Here is a 22,677-nt window from a genome sequence, read left to right on the forward strand (position 1 = left end):
TGTATTCGTGATTTAGTTGGAAGTGCAATGTGGTTAAGTCGAAAGGTACAATATAGATCATAATCCCGAGCGCTTACAAAGCAGAGATCCAGTGTACGTCCATTCTCGTTGGTGACATTATTGGTTTGCCGAAGAGTGGCGCTACTGTACCTATTACAATACTGGCATTGACGATAAGCGCAGATTGTTCAGTATTCAGTCGTAGAAATACATTGCTTGCTGGATACTATGTCAAGCCAGGCAAGTTGAAGTCGCCCAGAAGAACTATATTATCTTTCGGGGCAGCAATCTATGTCACGAAAGATACGAAGGAAAGATGTACATCGATCAAGCTGGAATCGCGAATTCTATCAGGTAACAAATACACGGCACACAAGAACAGTGAGCGATTGACAAGTTTCACTGATAGCCACACTTACTCGGAGCTCATCCACCGGCCATCGTTGATCAATCGAGCTTTTATGCCATGGCGAATAGCGATAAGCACATCACCACCCAACGTCTTATGGCTGTTACGGATACAGCGGTAGACATCAAATGGCGAACCATATATTTACCTACCGAGACGGAGTACAGTTGTCAAGTCAAGTCTCGGTCAAGGCGATGACGTTATAACAGTAGCCCGTAACAACTAGCAAATAACTGTCCGCTGATGAATTTAAGCCACCGACGTTCTGGTAGTAATCCTCGATACTGTTGAGGGTCGAATTAGGTTCGGCTGGAGTTGTCTTTTAGAGTAGGTTGGAAGATTCTTAAATCACTACAACGAACGGACGAAGAAGCATGAAACGCATGAGCCGTTATATGGTTGCAATTCAAACAAAAATACTTTTCGGGAATGACGACTTGGAAAACCTCTTCTCCATTCACGCACACAGGACCGGCAGGCCCGTAGCCAGGATTTTGTTTCGGGAGGGGCTTAAAAAAATTTGCATAAAGCTTTTAATTCTGACAATTTGATATAGTCACTAGAAACTAAATTAAATTTTGAAAAGTTCATAATGAAATCAATTCCAAATCTAAGACAATCCTAAAAATATGTTCATTGTCACAAGAAAGGTTATAGTACTTACTCTCGTTACAACAAAGTATATTCTAGAGTTCACAGTATTTATGCGCTAACCGAATATGACAATGCTTGACGGTGCTGGAAAACACTAGGTGTTCCAAGCTACACCTTTAAAAGGCGAAGAAGATGCTAAACCGAAATGAGTAGAAAAATATCCATAAAATGTTCGAACGAAGAGAATGTCGAAATTCGTACAAAATCTTCTGATTTAGCAAGCGATTTGTAGATGCGCAGAGACGGTTCAACTTCTATTTTCTTTGTCTTGTGTTCTGCGAGTATTACCAGTTCCAAGGCATCATGCTAACACAATTTTTTGATATATACTATTTAAATGAAACTATTTTCAAGACTAGCCTTGGTCTGGTAGATTAGAACCCCAGTTAGGAAGGATTTTTGGTAATCAATAGGATCAAAATATAAATTTAAATGATTAAATCAACGGAAGGAAACTGCCCACAATTTAATTGATTAAAGAAAATTGTCTACAAATCGAATGAAAACACTGATTACTAATATCTTCTAATTTTCCTTCAAGTCGCCAGTCGCCGTGCATGTTTCGTTCACCGTGCAGTTTCAAAATCACGAAATTTAAAGAACTAGCTCCCTAAATCCATCGGAGAGATCCAGATCCCAAATCTTTTCGTTTCATCGTTTTATTGAAACATTCCAACTAAAGTTGAATCAAAATTTTAAATACACGGTAAGTTGATCATATAACGTGCACTGGTGCCAAACAAATGTCCTCAACTACTTATTCTCGTTTTGTTGGTAATAATTTTATATTATTTCTAAATTGTGACGTATTTAGATAGGTCACGTCAAATCCACCTAAACGCACGGTAACTGGTGACTTGACGGTACGTGAAATTTGTTAAATGTATTACCAAAAGAACTAGAAGGTCTACCTTCTGATGTCGCAAAAAGCAGAAGCAAAAAAAATTGCTACGCGATGGCAGGCTACAGGCACCAGTGAATCAAGCTAGCTATTGTTCTATATCAGTGCACATACAAATTGTATCGTTGCCCCCGGCTGCGGAGTAAAATCAGTTTGCCAAATGAAGCAAAAGTGCCTATACTACGGGATAACACGAACAGTTAAGGAAGTGGAACAATTAGTTAAAGTGAAAATGGAGCTTAATCTCGCTGAAGTTACCTACATTCAGCTACATCACGTAAAAACTGTGTTTTGATCACGTTTAGAAGCTTAGCACAGACCGAAAACTTTATTGCAAAGAACAACATGCAACACGAGGTCGAATTTAATAACACCAGAATCAAGATCCCCGTGCATATGGAAAACGACATGGTGGACGTGCGTATCCATGATTTGGCCCCGCGCACGAAGGAGGATTTCATCAAACAAATCATGTCGCAATATGGAGAAGTAGAATCTATTACGAATGACACCTGGAGAAATTTTTTCAGCGGCATTCCCAACGGCGTTCGTATTGTGAGAATGCGAGTGACTAAACCAATACCTTCTTACATGATTATCGAATGCAAATCACCGAAGGATGGCGTGACCTATAAGCAAACAACGCTAATTACATATCCCGGGCAGACCCCAACATGCCAATTCTGTAACTATACAGCCTACTACGGAAAAACATGCGCCGAAGCAACTAGTCAAAACTCATCTACTACAGCCAACTCTAACAAGCAGCCACCGATACCTTCAGATAAACCTAAAACAACGATCCAATTACCGAATAATGCAGGTACAACGACCACGACAACCGCTCCCAAACCAACAACTAGCATCGCCAAAAAAGAAGCAAATACCGATGAAGACGGATATACAACAGCGACCCATAAGAACAAGAAACAAATAAGAACCTCTGATCGTGAACAGGAAGAAAGCAGTACCGATGACGACATGGACGGGAACGATAACGCGAGAGAAGGCAGACTGAATGACCACCAAGCGGCCTCACCGCCAAGGAAAAAGATCTCAACACGCAGCAGCAAACTGCGTCAACAAGATCTGGCAGACCGACATTCTTAGAATTTTTTTATTTTTGCTTATTGTAAAAAAAATTAAAAGACCCACGGCTCAGTTGTGCTAACGCATTGAGCCGTTTCAAATAAAACTTTAGATTGAAAAAAAGAAATATTATAAATATGAACAAGCTCAATAATTTCAGCATCTCTTTATTCCGACACATGGACGGGTATACATCGCACTTGCTTCACCTCTGCCGAAGAGTAACGTAGGTGTAAGGCCAACTTTCTTTGATGATTTCTGTTGTTCTGTAGTTGAGTGCCCAGAAAATATAGAACAGCTGCTCTTGGGTCGATTTCAATTTATTTATTATTTTTTCTCTCTTTTTCTTCGTGATCTCTGCTCATCTCTCTCATTTTATTCCATAACGAACACAAATAAAACGAAAACATGAAATCGAAACATTAATCCCAACTTATTGACTGTAGACTCAACTAGTTACAACATTTTAGTCGCTCTCCGTGATAGGCTACTGATGTTTGTTCACTGTATCGTCACGTCGTTTTTAGACTTACATGGACATTAATTGGAAACCATCGAAAGAGACAGAAATGCTGCTGCTTACAACATTAAGTTTATTATGATTGATTGACTAATATGTGGTTTAGCATCTATTGACATCCGTTGAAAAGTAAGGATAAAATCACAACAGATAGTCCTACCGCTACTATGTACGTTTCTGTACGTGAACAACATTAGTAATATACGACGGTATACAATTCGTGGGTTGATGAACACCTCAGAAAAACCGCTGTTTTACCACTTTTTGGCTTGTTTATGTTTTGGCATTTTTCTTGATTATTGTTCGATTGTTTAAAATATCACTACTTTGCGGACTAATAATGTTTAAATACGAACCGCATTCTCCGCATAAAATGAAATTGAGTGTCAACAGAAATACTATAGCATTAAAATGACGCGAAAACAAAAACTGTCTTCTCGACTATATTGTCATCAACTAACGGAAATGTTTTTGTCTAGCACGCTTGAGTGAGATGCCTGGTGTTTCTACTAAGCGTACAGTGCACTAACCTATTACAGAAATTCAATCTGCTTATGCTTTAACTAACTTTATTCTGGCTAATATATAACATGCTATCTGAGTTTTGTTAGACACAGCCACTAGCGATAAAGTTCACATTTTGGGACAGTTTTTGAGCTCACTTTTCTATAAAACTTCTGCATTTTTATTATATATTTCGTTTATTTTATTCGGTTCAATGCATTAGCTAAATGAAGCCTTGTGTCTTCAATATATTTCCATGATGTGAACAATGAAAGTGATAAAACGTAAATGGTTGTCCTACAGATCTCGTGCGAACAACTAGCGATTGCATGTGGAGAACTATTTACTAGGCTGAGAAATATTTTTCCTAACCAACAGTGTCGCGGTGGTGTTCATTTCTATCTCGTACACTTCCTTATCATCATAGTGGTTACTGCCATGTCCATGTTCGCGAATTTCTGACGGGTCACAAGTGTCGACTTCCTCAATGATGGTGCCGACCGTTGATTTTGAGATACTAGACGCAGTTTTTGCCGTCAATATTATCCGAACAGCAGCCAAAATTTGGCAAATGTTTGTTTTTCAGGAAATGGTTTTGGGGACTATGTATATTCAAAGATATAATGTGTAAAATAATACTATCGCATTCAGTTTTTACGTACAGGGTTAGGTTGGAGGAAATATGTCTGTTCACCTAGATTTTCACCACAAAAACACCATTTAATATACTTCCTAGATGTGTCCTTTATAATGAATACCATTTTTTTCCAAATGTGACAGGAATGTTTTAATAGCCACGGTGCAAGTTAGTGGTATCAGATCTTGTAGCCGAGCATTGATTTTCTCATTGTCCATATATATGAGGATCAACCACATGTTACAAGTTGTTATGCAAAATGACTGGTTTCGCCTGGGCTAATTTGTTAAATGGCATCAGCACTGAACGCCTGACATGGTTAAACTCGTTAAAGGCGATGTTCGTAAGCATAACCTCCATAATCACCTTCAGCAAATATTTCACATCATGAATGTTGCTGCAGCCAAATACGGAGGCTATTGACTTCAGGTCTTTTCGCATAAGATCGATCTTATGCGAAAAGACCTGAAGTCAATAGCCTCCGTATTTGGCTGGAGCACTACTTCTTGCTTCTGCGACTCAATCATTCGACAGATCCCCACAGCAAGAATTAAAGTAACAGTTTCGTTTGTTCTTCCGACGAGTCACACAATATGAAGGGAACTGTTTTATCACACTCAGCATACTGAGTAGATATCCTGACCGCTGTCTTCGGTGGTTCGAAATAGCAATCTTCCTCACAATTCTCGCATTAATTTGTTGAAACCAAACAAGATAAAATTTTTTTGAGAGTCACCGAAAAACATGTTGTTTCTTAAATTAATTTTTAAAAATTTTCGGGGGGGGGGGGCTTTAGCCCCCTAGCCCCCCCTCTGGCTACATGCCTGAGGACCGGGACAACTACTGAATGCTGGCGGCAAACGCTCGACTGTGGTGAGGAAATCCAGGGCTTTCATGCTACTAGCCACGTTGCGTCCCAGTAAGCGCTCGGCACCGACACTTCTTCACAATCGCGGTGTAATTTGATATAATGGCATTGATTATTGTTGCGGAGACTTCGATAGGATCGTAGAATGACCGGGTTAAATCAGCGGATTGCATGCTTTTTCTAAAAGCGGAAGGAAATCGGCTAGCAGGCACCATATATTATGGGTACGGCTAGCCTCAAATTCCCTGAACAGCGGCCCTGTATCTGGATTTTAGATGAATTCTGATATTGATCGATATAAAGTTCGAAGTACTGCCATCATTTCCTTTCTTCCCTAACGGAATAACTTTATTATCCACGTTGTAGTTTACCGTTTCTTTGGTCATTTTTGCTAATGCTGAGATGAAAGCGGGAAAGATATATCCAAAGCTAAAGCGTTTGAGGTGGAGCCGTAATAACGTTGCTGTTAACCATTTGCTTTCGACCAACAACCAGAGCATAGGTAGGGTCAGGGCCATCTTCGCGACGACGTTTCTGGGGTGGTCGAGTAGTACTGTGAAAGTACACCCAAAAGAATAGAATGTGTTGCGAAAATGCGTGAATTTCATCATCTTGACCCACTCGTTAAATATCCAAATTAAATTCGCGTTTTCCGAGAGAATACTCAAGAGCGGCTTGTTTAGTTGTTTTTCGCGCCACATTTTTGCGAAAACACAAAACAAAACCAAAAAACAGTTTTTGCCAGACTTCCTATGAACATCAACAAGTTTGTACCTGTGTACAAAATTTCGTGCACGCGTTCAACCTCAAACATGCTTTGTCTCGATGTACAGGTTAGCCTAGAATATCGAACACAAACGATCAATGTGCAAACTCTAGTTCAAGCATCCGTGTACGTACACCGGGTGCGTACATGAGAACGATTCGCACAAGGCAAAAAGAGTCAACGCTAGCAATGATGAGAGTGAGAAAGAGAAAACTGGTGCCACGAACTTGTGTGTGCAAGAGGTGTACGCACATCGTGTACGTACATGGGCTTCGGTTGTGCAGGCAAACATGTGCACGTGTTTTGATACGAAATAGCGTGTTCGAGTTCGTACACAAAATGTGGGTTTAATATGTGCACAGAACCAGAGCGAACATTGTGTACGATGGTCATTTGGGAAGACTGGTTTTTACACAGTGATCGCATGCAGATTTGATAATGCCAATAATCAGATTTAGATGGTGCTGCAGTTGAGGGGGTATGTGGTGGCTGAGTAGTTTGACCAATTGCTTTCTTCGCTGTTTTTTTTTTTCAAAATATAAAACAAACAGAAAAGACTTTAAACCAGATTAACAAAGCACAACGACTAAAACTTCTCACAATATTAAAAAATTTAAAATATATGGAGCGATCCAAACAATAATCGAACCGTTAGAGTACACTGAACCAAAAGATTGTCAATTCTACCTGAAGTTCGCAAAATTTTCCTAAACTTGGCAGCTCAGTCTCCCTAATGTTTTAGTACACCGATACCTTTACGTTTAACGTAACTTTTTAATTAAGTTTGAAATAACGAACGAACGAAAGTTTGATTACGTACACTACAGCAACCACTATTTACCATACTCTTAGCTAACTGTTACTAAGAAAAGTTAGGTATTTTTGTAACAAGGTAGGCGAGTGCATATCGGAAATCGATATCTGCAGCTATTTTGAAATTCAAGATGTCGACTTCTGGTTTAGTTTAATTCTCTATAACTTCATCAATACGGGTATTTTCAAAAAGAGGGAGGACGAGTAGATGACGAAAATCATTGTATGAAACCAATTTGAAATCTAAGATGGCGAATTACAACCTCAGAAATCGGATAATTATAGAGGAGATATAGTGATGCGAATAATAAGGTTCTAGAAAAAAAAATTAAACCGGAAGTCGCTCTCTTGGCCTTCAAAATGGCGTCTATTTCCGTCATCTGCTCGTCAAGTCTATTAAAAAATATCCTTATGGTTAGTGTTACACAGAATTTCGCTCAACTTGGAATTAGCATCTAGAATTTCAAAATAGCGTCAAAATATTATTTCTATCATCTAATCATCAAGCTCGTTCCAAAAAAGCTCATATTGTTACAGTTATCTAGAATATTGCTCTACCGAAAGTCGCCATCTTGGATTTGAAAATTGCGCCAAACTTTTATTTTCATCGGGTGGGTTAAAGAACGACTGATTTACCTGAACTTCGAAAAACTTCTTTCAGGTACGCGGCACTTCAACAAAAAAAACTAAAATTCGTAGAATTTCCAAAGAGTTTATAATTTTTTTCCCTTAGAGTATTGGTGAAAATTGTTTGATGTATATAGAATTTTCTTTAATCTCGTTAATAAAACGCTGAAGCATTAAACTTGAATAGATGAATAGAATAATGGGTTGGTTCTGAAAAGAATGTTTTTTTTTATTATTGAGTAGATTTTAGCAAACTGCCTTCAAATTATCAAAGCTAAAATACATAATATTCAAAAATAAAAAAATGCAGTATTTCCGCTACATTTCATCGAAATAAGAGTATAAAATTCGTAAATTATTTGTGTGAATGCATTCAATTAGATTTGTAGAGAAGTTGGATTTGAATGTTTCTTGTTCTACTCGTCAGTAACTGATTCCAACTTTCTGCCAGTTAGACGATATATTCAAACTAACACCAAATTGGCGCCAGTTAGACATTCAATCCAACTGAATGACATGTGTTTGGATTTAATGTCTAACTGGCAGCAAGTTGGTGTCAGCTACTGACGAGCGGAATACGAAACATTTTATTCCAATTTTTCCAAGTTAGGAATTGTGTTCTAATGCGCCAATCAGTACATCCATTTTTTTCCTTAAGAAAAAATAAAGATTGCATAGATTTGAAACTCAAAAGTTGTTCTTGTATTTTAAAGATCGAGGTTAACCCAGCAAAGCCAACCCGAAAATGTACCGGAACTCCGGCTTGTTTCAGCTAGAATTCCGGCTTCATCGACACAACCAATACTAATTAAAATCTATTGTGTCACTGGAGCTGTAATTCTGGCAGAACCCAATCGCAATTCCGGCTGATTGTACTGGCAATGTGGATCCTCTACACACCAGTGACGACATAGAGTATGACTCGATCGAATCGACCTTCACAACGTTAAAAATTTATGACACCTTAGGTCACGACAGTCAGCCGAAACATACTCTACGATGTCACTGATGGTTCTGGTAATCCGAATTTTACAAACCCTGTGAAGATCTTGCTGCTGGATAGGCATAATTTTAACAAGAAAAAATAGTCCAGCGCGATTTGATTGCTTGTGTCGCACAGTGTAATTCGTTTAATTTTTCCCACGATGCTGCTCGAGATATGTAAATATTTTAACAAATATTCAAATAAAAATGAATGAAAGATGGCCACAGGTGCTGAATCTGCTGCCGAAATATTTAACAAAGTAGCCATAAAATCAGCCCGGCCGTGCACGCTCACTCTGTGAACAATGTAGGCATGTAGGTAGGTACAGAGCTAACGGTGCCGGCCGTAGCCGGCGGGGGTTGGTGCAGCGAAAAATTTCTATGAATTTTAAATTGGGTAGCAAATTTTAAATCCGGCTTCCACCGGTCGGAGACCAGCCAAGCCGACCACGGGAGTTGGTTTCCGACCGGCGGAAGCCGCGGTGTGCGGGCTGTAGTCTGAGCGGGAATGTTGCACGTATGCTGGGAACCGCTTGTTGGTTTAATTTCTGATAAACCAAATCTGATTCTAGTATGAACAGGTATTCTGAGAAGTTTGATTAAGAAAAAGCTCGATTTCTTGTTAGCCTATTACATAAATTTCAACTTAAATTTTTCAATTTGTTTAACAAAATTGTCTGTTATCAACGAATTTTAATTTTTTATTGCAAATATAAACGTTGATTGTAGAAAGGAATTCGAGGAGCTTTCTGAAATACGAATAATAGAAAATCTGCTATATTTGATATGTCCGCTGTTCTATAAATTGAGTCAAACTCTTGAATGTTCGTAAAATTTTGCAAATTATTTCTACATGTTTCCGAAGAAGTTGGTCAAGCATAAAAAGAAAATTGGTCGATAATCGATATTGAACCATAAAAGTTTAAGATACAAATAGCAACTAAATTAGTTATTCAGCTAAATCAACTAGATTGATTCGATGATTCATCTGCAGTCATCAAAAGTTTAATGGCTGCTTCTGTTTGCGATGCTTTTCTTTCGTTGTAGACAAAAGCCGTAAATCAAACTGTCAAGCTATCTGGTAACACAATCATACTGCCTTGGCGACAAATGCTGGAAAAACCTTTTTTCCTACCATCACCTCACCACCCTCTATGATCCCGGACAGGAAATTACTGTTATTATTGCAATTTACATCAATTCTTGCTCTTCGCATACTTTATTTCCCGCAGCAAGACGTGCGCATTCGTTTGCACTTTTGACTTCTGGTGTCTGATCAGCATCCGCCAGGTAGCAGCAAACAGCTCTGCAATCGACATAGGATACCATTGGGCGGAAATGTGACAAAGTTCAATAAATTTACTATTTTTGTTCTACACTTGCAGATGAGGTACTGTACTCTCGACGGGGTCGAATGGGTCACATGCTTAGCCCGCGACACACACTGCCACCGAACACAACCTGTACCTACTACTTTCACGGTGTTCCCACGGATCTGGTTTGGATTTCGTTCACCAACTACCATCTGCAGATTCTGCAAACGACCGGCAGCGGAAGCGGAGAGAATGGCACCATCGGAAAGGTAGGCTCGTTGAATTATACTTTGTTGATTTAGGCGAAATCGTTCAGCGTATTTGGCAATGAAAAAAATGCAGATACAGGATAATTGTATTACAAATGTCTAACCTTGTTAGCACCAGACCGTAACATTGCCACTTCCAAAGTCGTTATAAAAATTCTTCCGATTGACCGTTCCATTCGGCTCTCAATACTTTATGATTTGATTAAGCAATAATGGGAATGTCTGCTTGGTTCGTTTGACATCGCTCGATAATGAATTTTGCCATGGCGTATTGTAATTTTCCTTGAACAATAACCAGTTCAAGGATAATTACAATTGAACATCCGTTATTGATATAGGTACAGTATCATTTCTATTATATCACTACACGTTTATGTCACACTCGATTTTATTACAGTTCTGTCTCTATTGCATCATACTTTAAAAAAATTGACAGAACGCACTACGCTTTTAACAAGATACGCCAAATATTGGTTTAAAGTTAACAGATTTTTCCATAAGGGGCCGTTCATTTACCACGAGGGCACTTACTGTACCCCTACACCCCTTCCTACGATTCGACCAACTTACAGAAGATTGCATCAAGTGGTTCAGAGAGAAATTTTTCCTCGGATTTTTTACGTGAGGCTTCCTATGATTTTTTGATGATAGTTGCCATCAATGTTTTCAATTTTCACACGGGCCCGAACGGAATCCAATAGTGGAGACCTTGCAGACCAGGGGTAGCATTCCGCATCTCGATTCGAGTGACTCGATTCGAAACGTTTTGAAGTCGTTTCGACTAAATTGCGGCATTACGTATCGTATTTGACCAAGCGTTCGAGCTTGTTAAATTGCGGTACTACATTTCGACTGCCTGTTCGAGCGCAAACTGTCAAATAAGAGTATGAGAAGATATATTTATAATTCTGCTACGAATAAGTTTCATAAAACCAACTTTGGTAAAATATAGGAATTGTTTTCATTTATTTAGTTTTTGTTTAAATAAGTTGCTTGTTATCGAAATATATATGGACAAGTTTCGCAAGCATAAATTTTTTTCTAGTACTCAATAGAGGCGAGCACTTTGAAATAAAATTGAGTTTGTCAAACATCGATCCAAAAAGATCCGATGTAATTTATGTAAAATGTAATCGATGTAAAAATAACCTTTCCAAAAATATTCGTACTATGTAAAACAATTGATAAAAGAACGAATCATTTCGTTTCATTCACGAAAAATAGTTTGGATATCGATGCCAACTTTCATGCACCGTACGGGCCAATCAATGTCAGATTTACAAATAAAATTTTAGTTCAATCCCATTTTTTTTAATTCTTTAGCTAAAAATATTTGACAGGTATTTTTGTTATGGCTGAATATAATATTTACTTCAAGTTATGAGCTTGTAACTTTTGAAGTTTGAAAAATTGAACTTTTTTCAATCACTGATAGATCGGAAAGTGTTTGATGCATATTGAATAAAAAAAGTTGCATTTTCGCATGAGCTTGCCGGAAAATTGAGATCTTTTTTACAACTTCTGTATTCCGCAATTATTATGAAAAAAATTAATTGTTTAAAAGTTGGATCAATTCTTTTTGCTTATTTTTTCTTTAAACGATAAAAATCATATTAAATATATTGTGTAAAATTTTTGCAGTGGATCTTAAAATGTTTTACAAGATATTACAATTATAACATTAAAAGGGGCAACTTTGCATTAAACGCCATGTTATGGGCCAGCTGTAATTGAAATATCTCATAAAGCAAAAAAGTTCTCAATATAATTATAAATGTTGTCATAGAATAAAAAAACTTTCTAGTCCAAGCTTGTTTTTTTTTTAAATTTTCTTCTAACATTTGAAGAATTCATAACATAAATAAGAAAAAAGCTATATCAGATTTTTATTGGTGAGCTCATGCGAAAACGCACTTTTTAATACATTTTTCCCTACAACAAAGAATTTCCGAGTTATCAGTGGTTGAAAAATGGTCCAATTCGTTAAATTCAAAAATTCATAACTTGAAAAAAAAAATCTATCGCATACAGCCAAAACAAAAATTTTTTTTGGAAGGAATTAAAATTGTGATTGTAAACCTGCCGTAGAATGGCTCGTACATTAAATATGTAACATTACTCAACTTTTCGTTCATCAAGATGCCATTTTTTTCAGTTCGTGAAATAAACGAAACGAACTATTTACAATGCAAGAAAATGCTTCGTTGCAGAAAACGAGTAATGATTTCGTTCATTGTATAATTTTCTTTCCACCTAAGAATTTTTTTCAGTGTAAACAAAATTGCACTTTGTTTTGTTTATTTTTTGCGATGGGCGTCATATTCACAGAATAAAAATAGTGATAGTGGTAAAGAAATTGACACAAACATGTTCATAATTTGTTCACGTCACTCACCCTCACCACCTCTTTTTAATGCTTGGGCATTATTTTAATTTGATATAACTGTATTCTTGAACTGCCTACCAAAAAATTTTTATATATCTCGCTGTTTAAGATGAAGCACCGAAACATCAAAATACCTAGCTGGTAGTGTATCTTATTCGGACCTCAGGCGCATGATGGAATTTATTATCTGCAGAATGAGTTATTCACAATTATATTTAGATTAAATAACATATATAATAACTAAATTGACACATCAAAAATAAATGTTTAAAACAACACAACTTCGATGCCGTTTTTATACTAGCTTCAAAATTTTTGGAAAATATGTATAGCGAACAAACTGTCCTTTTCATAAAAAAATGGCTAAAATTGCTTTCAAATTTTTGTTTTCAGGGTTTTTTCCAGGAAACTAATAGTTACCAAAAGCAACAATTTTTCAGCAATTGATGACGCAAAATTAAAAAACTAGTTCGTTGAAATAGCCATATTTAGTTGAAATAGTCAAGACAAAAAATCGTTTTTATGTTTGCGGAGATTTCCGTGTACTTGCTAATTAATTATTTTGTTAAAAATATAGCACATAACTAGAGGTAGGGAGAAAGGGAGAACACAATCAAAATGAAGATTATAAAATTTTGTGCTTCCAGAAATTGTAGACGGCACAATTTTTAATCGGTTGATGCATTCAAATTTGTTAGCAATCCAATTTGATTCAAAGTTCTTTGCTATATAAGATAATATTTTGTATTTTCATACATTTAATACAAATGACGATATGACACCTAATTATATTTAAATTCGTTGGTGTATAAAACTCACATTATGGCATTGAATTTAAGCCTACATTCTTGTGATATTGAAAACAATTGAGGTATAGCCGGAAACAAATGCATCAATTCGAATATAAAATTGTGTAAATCATGACTTTAAAATCAAGAATGATTGTGATTCTATACATCTATAAAAGAGCGATTAGACAAGTTAAGGTGTCTTCACTTTGCTCCATCGATTTGTTTTAACACTTTTATTATTACTTGGTGTAGAATAATTTACTATCAATAATTAGTATTACTTTTTACAAAAAAAGTATGTTCCTGGTGGTGAAAATAGATATAACATAAAGTAGCTCAAAGTACGCGGGAACTTTTTTACACCTTTTGGTGATTTTATATCCTCTAAGTATTCCGATTGTTTATCAATTTAAAAAATGACATGAAATAAATACACAAATCATAATCTCGAACGATAGTCGATAGCAATAAAACTATCTAGCAAATACGTTCGACTCGAGTCGCTTTCGAGTTCGATTGTTTTGGGTCCATAATGTCAACACTTCTCGATAATCTAGTACTTCTTCGATCGAAAATTTACTTTCGAGCTCGGTTCGAAATACATAATGCGAAACAAGGTCGATTCGATAGAATTTTGATCGAATCGAGATGCGTAATGTCACCCTAGTACTCGGCGCATGCCCAGACAATATGTTCAATATCGTGATAACCGTTGCCACAGGTTCAGATGCCGCAATTTGCGAGCGCAATACGTCGAAGATTAGATCGAGACATCACACAAAAAATTCCCACCCACAACCATCCCATTGAACCAAGGTTTCGTCGATACCTTAGGGATTATCGAATGTAGCCACCTTCCTAGTTCTCCATTGCTCCATGAAGTTTGCCAACTTTCGAGGGTTCTCTGACGAGTAATACTGAAAAATTCGCTAAAGCAAATTGGTCTTTCATAAATGTCGCCTTCTAAAGCGTTCGACTTAACTAAAAAGTCCACTTCTTCATTACTTAGAAATAGAATTGCGAGGGAACCCAAACTAAAGTAATCTTGTATGATTTTACAGACAAAGCACGCAGGCGCTTCCAGATTTTTCCCAGAAAATATTGAGCTGAGGCTATCCGATACAATAAAATAATGATCGGTGGGCAAAGTGTCAATAACCCCAAGAGTATACTGAATAGCAGCAAGTTCTGCAACGTTAACTGAAGCAGGATCATTGAGTTTGAATGAAGCGGTGAAGTTTTGATTGAATATACCGAAGCCAGTAGAGCCCTTGCAGTCGATTTCTCGAAATGTACTATGAAAGATGCTTGCGGGCGGGTGGGCGTAGCGTATTGGTAAATCGATTGCCTTGTACGCAGCGCACCTGGGTTCGATTCCCAACCCCGCACATAGGGTTAGAAATTTTTCATAAGAGATTTTTCTAACCCGAAGAGGCGAATGACCTTAAGGTTAAAACATCTATAATCGAAATAAAAAAAAATGCTTGCGGGCGTATGTGATCCGGGATTCCATGAATATCGTCGTTCATGGATGTGTCAAAGAATACAGTTAAATCAGAAGCAGGGGGAGATTGACACGGTTGGGATAGTATGAAGGATTGATATTTTGTGCCATGTAATCGAAGTACATGGCCATAAATCAGGTCTTTGAAAGACTCGAATCGGAAACAACCCCATAGACTTCAACCCTGTTAGCTGGAATATACACTCTGTACTCCTTCGTAAAAAACCCGTAGTCTGCAATATCGTTTGCTTGATTTAAACTGTTTACAACCACTCAAACACTTATCAGGGTGAATTTTCGATATTTCTGTTAAGGCCGAATACCGATCCGTCAGAACTCGAGAAATCTACAACAGATTCAAATACTTTTTGTCTTTGGTCCGAACGAGGATCACGAAGGGCCCGGTGGCCGAGCTTGGATATACTTTGAGCCGGGGAGCCGATTTTGTTTCGACGTCCGTCTCACCTTGAGATGAACCGCCGTCAGGGGAAGTCATTTTTCACGGGTCTATTTCCCATTGCACGTTACTAGAAGAACCAAGAAGAGGAAACGTAAAATAATACTTAACTTGTGTATATAACGGTATCCAGATGGCGTACTACAAGAACACTGCTTCGCTGGTCACTGGCCGGCTAACGGTACTCAGAAACAGAAACACAAAAGAAGGGGAAAAATACTGAATCCGCTGAGGCAGAGAGTGCGCAATATAACCTTGAACGCGGATTTGCACTATTCTTTGTCGCTATACACTGCACGGACTAGCAACAAAATACTTGTGTTTCGACCGAGCGCTCGAAAACGAATGGGCTCACTTGATCTTGAACAAGGTTCATGAAAAAAGGCTTGTAAAGCTGTATAATTGTGTCACTTGAGGCCCTACAAGCGCGCCATTTCACCTCTGATACAGAACACCTATTCTATCGCCTCGTGGCATTAACTGGGAGTACGAGCAAATTTAGTAAATATGGGGTATCCAACGATTTTTGCTCGTATGCTGCCTGGGAATCCGGTGAGCGGAGCTTCCTACGCCAAAGGGCAGTTTATCACTACAACCCAACTATGGAGCTATGAACAGGAAGAATTTTGGCTACGAGACGCCTGAGGAAGGCACCTGAACTACTGGTCTTAGCTACTGTGGGGCACAATGTGAACAACCAGAGACTGGAGGTGGGACAGCGGGCTTCTAGGAAGGACGCTACCGCTACGAAGGGACAGAGAGATAGATAGATAGATAGATAAATAGAGAGAGAGAAAGAGAGAGAGAGAGAGAGAGAGAGAGAAAGAGAGAGAGAGAGAGAAAGAGAGAGAGAGAGAGAGAGAGAGAGAGAGAGAGAGAGGAAGAGAGAGCAACCGTGGACAACACACAGCTAGGAACGCTGCACTTATGAGGAATGCTGCGACTAGAAGACGCCAGTTCCTCACACTCGCGGGAACACAGAGACGTCATGTACACCCAAAACTAAGCCGTACTACCGTTGGCGCCATTAGAAAAAAAATATGCTAGCAAGACAGTTATCACTAAATGAGTGTAGCATTTCGCTTGTCAGTGTATTGCGCATCATGCAAAGCGAGAAAGATGGGTTTCGTTTTCACTACAGGACACGTTTTCGTATTTGTAGATCGGATCACACTCGGCTAGCCTTACATATGTGTGACGAAAGCCTGACTTACAATAGTGAGGGGTGTTTCGTGCGCTATCTTTTCTATCCGGACCTCAACAGCAAAGGTAGCGAACGCACAAAATATGAACGTATTGCCTTTCCCGTCATGTACGGGAAGCAAGAACTACCGAGCGTCCGGATCCAGACGCTTGTCTGGATCTTAACATCAAAGCTGAGGCTTGCTCAGGTCCGAACCTGGTAAGGGGCATGGAGATGAGGCATATCTGGGAACTGGTTCGGATTTAGGAACTGATCCTAAATCCGTGATCTGTCCCGGACTCGAGGTCTGAGCCTAAATCGGAACCAGGTATCTGGAACTCGAAGCGAAATTCCTATGCAAAGATTCGCATCGATTTTTAAAATTAGATTTTACAATTGATTTAATTCAGTAAGAAGTGCAGAGAGAGAGAGATAGAGAGAGCTGAGTAGAAGGAACAATATAGCAAGCGATATATCGAGTTGAAGCTCAGTAAGGTTGAGCGCGCCATTAGCGAGTGAACGCCGCGAACGTGTAGCGCTGGTGGAAGTTCCATTATTGCCTTAATCGGCAGCTACTGCGCGATTTGGTCTTCAATATCTTAGAATCCCGAAGCTGTAGTATTCTTTGAAGTTTACCTGGGCACCTCAGGTAATGAATGGTAACATTCTTCAAATGCGCCTGGAATTTATGCAGAACCTGGAAGAACTGAATCTAATAGTATTCTGTGCTGCGGAGGCGACCGTTAGATGTTAGATGCAGCGACCCGCCCTAATATCACCAAGAAAGGCGAGAACCTCAATGGTAACGAAAATCGTAGAGTCGGATCTTGAATAAACGTGCCACGATTGGAAGACTGACCGCGTACAGAGACCGAAAAAGATCGGTGAAATTGCGTCGTCATGTGGCTGCGATCAGTGCACCTACTGAGCTACGCATGCTGGGAGCTCACCAGCAGATGGAGAAACACGAGTCACTAGTACAGCAATTGAGTGTCTTATCAATAAGGCTAAGATGTTACACTGACTCTGCGAAGCGACGGCACACAAATCGGATTTTCAGCATTTACGAACGAGTGTTTTACGTCCAAATTAGCCAGGAGTAGCCCGATTTCAGCGAAGGTCTACCCCGTACAACATCGCGAAGGACAAACGCAGCTAAGGCGCGAGGAGAAACGGGCTAAAGCGCGAGGAGGAATTGGCTGTAGCCGTAGGAAGTAATGTACGCGAAACTGCGCGGTACTTTAGAAATTGTGACGGCACCTGGACCAGGAAATATCCAAAACTTTTGATACAAGAAGCTGACCGTTGTACATCCCACGATGGCTGTATGGTTTAACAGGACGTTACGCGAACCAAGCTAAATACCGGATTTCATCGCCCGTGGAACCTCAGTTCTCAAGCTCAACGTCAGCAATACGTTCAACCCATCGAAGTACAGACCAATTATCTGTCTATCAAGTCTGTGCAAGATCCTGACTACCACATACAATGCAAGGAAAATACAAATGACTGCAAGGATCCGTCAATGTTGGATAAGCAGTGTATAACCAACGGAACCTATATTGATTACAAGAAGTCATGCGACTCCATATCGCACTCGTTGCTCATCAAGTTCCTGGAGATCCATGAAGTTCACGCTGTAGCCGTGAGGTTCCTGCGGCAAGCAGTTTAGAGGTGGACGTCAACACTGCCGATGTGTGGAAGACGTGTTGCAATCTAGGACGCTCGGCACCTTGAGGGAGATATTCCAAGGCGATTCCATCAGCCCGCTTTGGTTTTGTTTGGTGAGGAACACTCAATCGAAAAGGGCAGGGCTATTAGATGCGTTATGGAAAAAGCTCAGCGGATGAGGTGACTCATATCTTCTGCATGGATTATGTCAAGATCTATGCTGACTTGACGGAACGGCTGGGTGTAGTCATTAAACTAGTCCAAAGGATTAGTGGCGACATCTGCATGGAGTTTAAAAGAAATGCCGATCTGTTCAGCTACTAGCGAGACCATTGGACGGCACTGATAGATACGGGATCGACGAAGGCGAAATAATTCGAGACATAGATCGTGGCGAATCGTATAAGTATCTTGTATACCGGCAGCTCCCCGCGATTCGTCACCGAGCCGACATGATTCTTGAGTCGAGTGAATTGTATTTTGAAGTCTTTCCTGAGAGCGGGAAATATGATCAGAGCAATCAACACGCTTCGTGTCAGGACTGACTTGGAAGATCTTGAAGAAAGATTGAGGAAGGCGTTTAGACAAGCAAGAATGCGGCATCCTTAGTCGGTAATGAAGAGATTCTCATTGCCACGGGATGAAGAGGGACGAGGAATAGTCGACACTATGCGTAGCGCAGGTGCAACCACTGCGCGAAATCTATGAGGAAAATGTCAAACGATATGGAATCAAGCAGTTTGTGCTACGGACCGCGACTATACCTCTTAACGCAAGCGATCTACAACGTTAACTGTAATCTGAAGACTGTAGAGGAGAAGATTACAGAGTGGAAGCAGAAAGTTATGCACGGAGCCCACCTACAAAAATTGGAGCAGCCGTACGTCGATAAGGCTGCATCGAACCTGTAGCTTAAGCGAGGTAAACTCTCTTTAGTGATCGGGGCCGACATAATAGCCGTCCAGAACAAGATACTGCCGACGAAGAATTGCAGGAGGTATGTTTGGCACTACGACGCCGAGGATATATGCCGGATGTGTCATTCGCCGCACGAGACTATCGATCACATCATAGCAGGCTGTTGTGTACTAGTTATCGTAGCCTACACCGAGCGTTACGTCAGCGTTACTAAGATTTTCAACCAATAATTAGCACTGCAACGTTTTGTTGGGGAAGAGATTGTGCCGAACTACCGTTACCTGCCACCCATTCGTAGTTGTAGAGGGATCAAACTGTTCTATCTACCAATTGCTGCACAACAATCACCTAGATATACTGATCTATGACAAGGGTCGACGACGAGTCACCATTATCCATGTCGCCGTTCCACTGGATCATAACTCACGGTGCTAAGATATACCACCTATCGCCCCCCAGGATATAGGGTTTATGGAAATGGTGAAGTTAGAGGTTTGCTGATTTGAACAGCTGAAGCCGTTCCAAAAAAATCTGATGGAGCCGTTGAAAGAGCTAGCATTACAGAAGAAACTTACTGCTGTCTCTGCACGATGCCTGTTACAGTTTTTAGGGCTGAGCTGTGTTTTAATAAGTTCTGACGGCGCCGGTGGTTGAGTGGTAAGCGTGACCGCCACCCATCCAAGTTCGTCAGGGTTCAATCCGAGCAGAGGTCATTGAGATTTTTCTGAGGTGAAAAAATCAGTGGTCACGTCTTCCTTCGGAAGGGATTTAAAGCCATTGAACCCCGGCCCATGAGTTGATGGGTCGATATCTAGTCCAGATGGTGGGAGTCACCTCTCTGGTATCAGTCTTTGGCTTCGTAGCGGAAAAAGGCGGATGGAAAATAACTAGAACATGAAGAAGAATCGCACCCCTATACTTACTAATAAATACGCTGCTCTCGCGATACTTGTTCAGTGCGCAGTAGTATATACGGCCTCTAGTAAAAGCAAGTATCGGACTAACATTCCTTCCCTTTCTTCCGCGATCTACGTTCGTTCGGGCCTGACCGGCGCCGCCATTGATCATGAAACACTTTAGGATTACCAGGAGAACTTTTCAAATATGGAGTTAGTTATATTCCCAATATGGCTTCCACCGGCCTAGACAGTTTTAATCCAATTTTCTTCTTAGGGAAAATGTAGCACTAAGAAACGTCATTGATCCATATGCACCATCAAATCACCCTAACAATCTTCTCTTTTTCACAATCCCTTCCTCCACAGAGCGAATCTACCCTACCCTGGCTAACCCGATTGCGGCTCTGGGACAGTGTCGGTACGTACGTTCCACTGCGAACGACATCTCCTTCGTCGATCATCAGCACATCATCTGTGACTACACAGGTAGCGTCATCCTCTTCATCCGGCAGCTCGTCGTATGGTTCCGGGAGTGTAACGCCGTCGGGTTTGACCGGTACCAGCACCACAGCGCTGTACCAGCAAATGATGAACCGTACCGTCGGTACCTACTACGGAACGGCCGGTCAGCATGGTAAGAGCTTGAAAATAAACATCGACAACGTGTGGAATCCGGTCGATCAGTACATCTACGGTCCGACGGTGAACAGCATATTTAATCAACCGCAGCAGCAACCACACCAGCAGAGCGGTTTGGGAGGGGAAAAGGGATTGGTATTTGGAGTTGGATTGCAGGAGAAGTTTTCAAAATATTCTTCCGGGAGTGGGAAGGGTTCCAGGGAGGGATCCCGACACGGTAACAATGAGGTGCTGAAAGAACATGAAAGAAGTCGAAAGGAGAAATCCCCCCGAAGCAATCGACGGATGGTGGCCGAGTTTTACGATAACGAATCGCCGAAGTTGTGTGATCATGTCTCGCTGGAGACCAAAAACGACCGGATGCGACCGTGTACTCCGCTGGAAAGTTACGTCAGCACTGGAAGCGATTTGGTAAGTTTTGATGTGCGACGTTGTACACTGTTCTTTCTTGAGTGTATGACTTTTTCAGAAAATTGAATTCCACACGATGACCGGGACTTCACTGTTTCCGTCCAACTTCGGCATCAAATACGAGTTTGTCGATACAGAATTGGGTGGTGAGCCGTACCTCGGCCAGAAAGGGGAGGAAGTTCCTCTGCTGTGTTCGAGAGTATTTCGCAAGAGAAAAGGAGACTTCCAGTCTCCTCGCAATGTGTTCCTCCACGGTCGAGGTGGAGCGAAGAATATCTCATGTTTGTATCGATTCGAAGCTGCCGTCGGGGAAAGGGTAATATATGCTACGAAGTAGAAAGTAGAAAAGCTAAAGTGTCAAACAACGAATTTTGTTTCTAGGTTCGCATCGAACTCTACAATGTTTCCTTCGGGGAGTCGGCAGCTTGCGTAACCGAATCCGATGGTCATACGGGGCGGGCAAAATGTGTCCCATCGGAAGCCGACCCGGATGGACGGGTTGGTGAGCTGCGTCTCTTCGACGTGCCCTACAAAGACGTAAAAGTTCCCCTAGGATGCTTCTGTGATAATACCACCAGCTCGTACAACGCTCCGTTGACGTTCGTTTCGAACTCCCGCACGTTGGAATTGACTTTTGTAGTGACCAGGTTGAACATCTCGGAGGACTTTGCCGATGTGTATTTTCACGCAGCGTACGACTTCATACGCGTACCCGAATGCCGCAAGCGACTGAAGTTGCGCGGGTCTGGCGGAGAGGATGAAGTGAGCTATCCGCTGAGGTCGCACGAGGCAAGCTGCGATGGTTTACCATGGTTTATCGAGGCCCAGCAGCAAGATCGCAGCCTCTTTGTACGAACCTGGGGCAGTTTTCTGTCATTGGATCCAATGGCACAGGATGACTTCTCCAAGTGCAACACCAGAAATCGGCTCCTGGTGTACAGCGGGAAGCCGCTGAAGGTGATGCGGGTGATCTGTCCGTCACCCCCGTCTAGCCGGTCCGCGGCGTTGCATATATTCTCCGAGGATTGGATGAGCAGCCAGCCGTTTCTGAGTTCGGATAGGTAAGTGTGTTAAATCGTGGTTGCATACTGCCGGTCGACCCAAAAGCCTTAATTACAGATTTTACATCGAAATTATTTTTTTTAAACTGGAAGCGTTTCCCTCAACTGCATTTTTTTCTAATCCAAGCAGACCGGTCAGTATGGTGCTGGAACCGATCCACAAAGAACCGGGAAGTATCGCGTTCTCGTGGCTGGAGATTCAACGTACCAAGGCTTCGCTAATTCAGCAGCTGGATCTGCAAACCAACTTCACTGCCAACGATACCCTGGTCGAGTTTGGTCTCTACCCGCGGGAAACCGAATGCGAGCATCGCTGTCCGGAGCTGGATGCCTGCATCGGAAGTGTTCTGTGGTGTGACGGTAAGTTTCAAATCCCTCTCTATGCATCAGCACAGATCCGTTT

At 40.7% G+C, this 22,677-nt stretch overlaps 1 protein-coding gene across 2 annotated transcripts in view; it reads left to right on the top strand.

Annotated features, from left to right (window-relative positions):
- LOC131691912 (uncharacterized) overlaps nt 1–22,677 on the top strand; it is a 460,379-nt gene that overhangs the window by 426,147 nt on the left and 11,555 nt on the right. The window contains exons 11-15 of one of the 2 annotated variants that reach the window (XM_058978657.1): nt 10,158–10,354; nt 20,530–21,213; nt 21,272–21,529; nt 21,595–22,274; nt 22,402–22,634. In XM_058978657.1, the coding sequence (XP_058834640.1) occupies nt 10,158–10,354; nt 20,530–21,213; nt 21,272–21,529; nt 21,595–22,274; nt 22,402–22,634 (2,052 nt within the window). The remainder of the gene's footprint in view (nt 1–10,157; nt 10,355–20,529; nt 21,214–21,271; nt 21,530–21,594; nt 22,275–22,401; nt 22,635–22,677) is intronic. The other variant, XM_058978658.1, reaches the window with a different exon arrangement.

Source organism: Topomyia yanbarensis, chromosome 3 (assembly GCF_030247195.1).
Source record: "Topomyia yanbarensis strain Yona2022 chromosome 3, ASM3024719v1, whole genome shotgun sequence".
NCBI classification, from domain to species: Eukaryota; Metazoa; Arthropoda; class Insecta; order Diptera; family Culicidae; genus Topomyia; species Topomyia yanbarensis.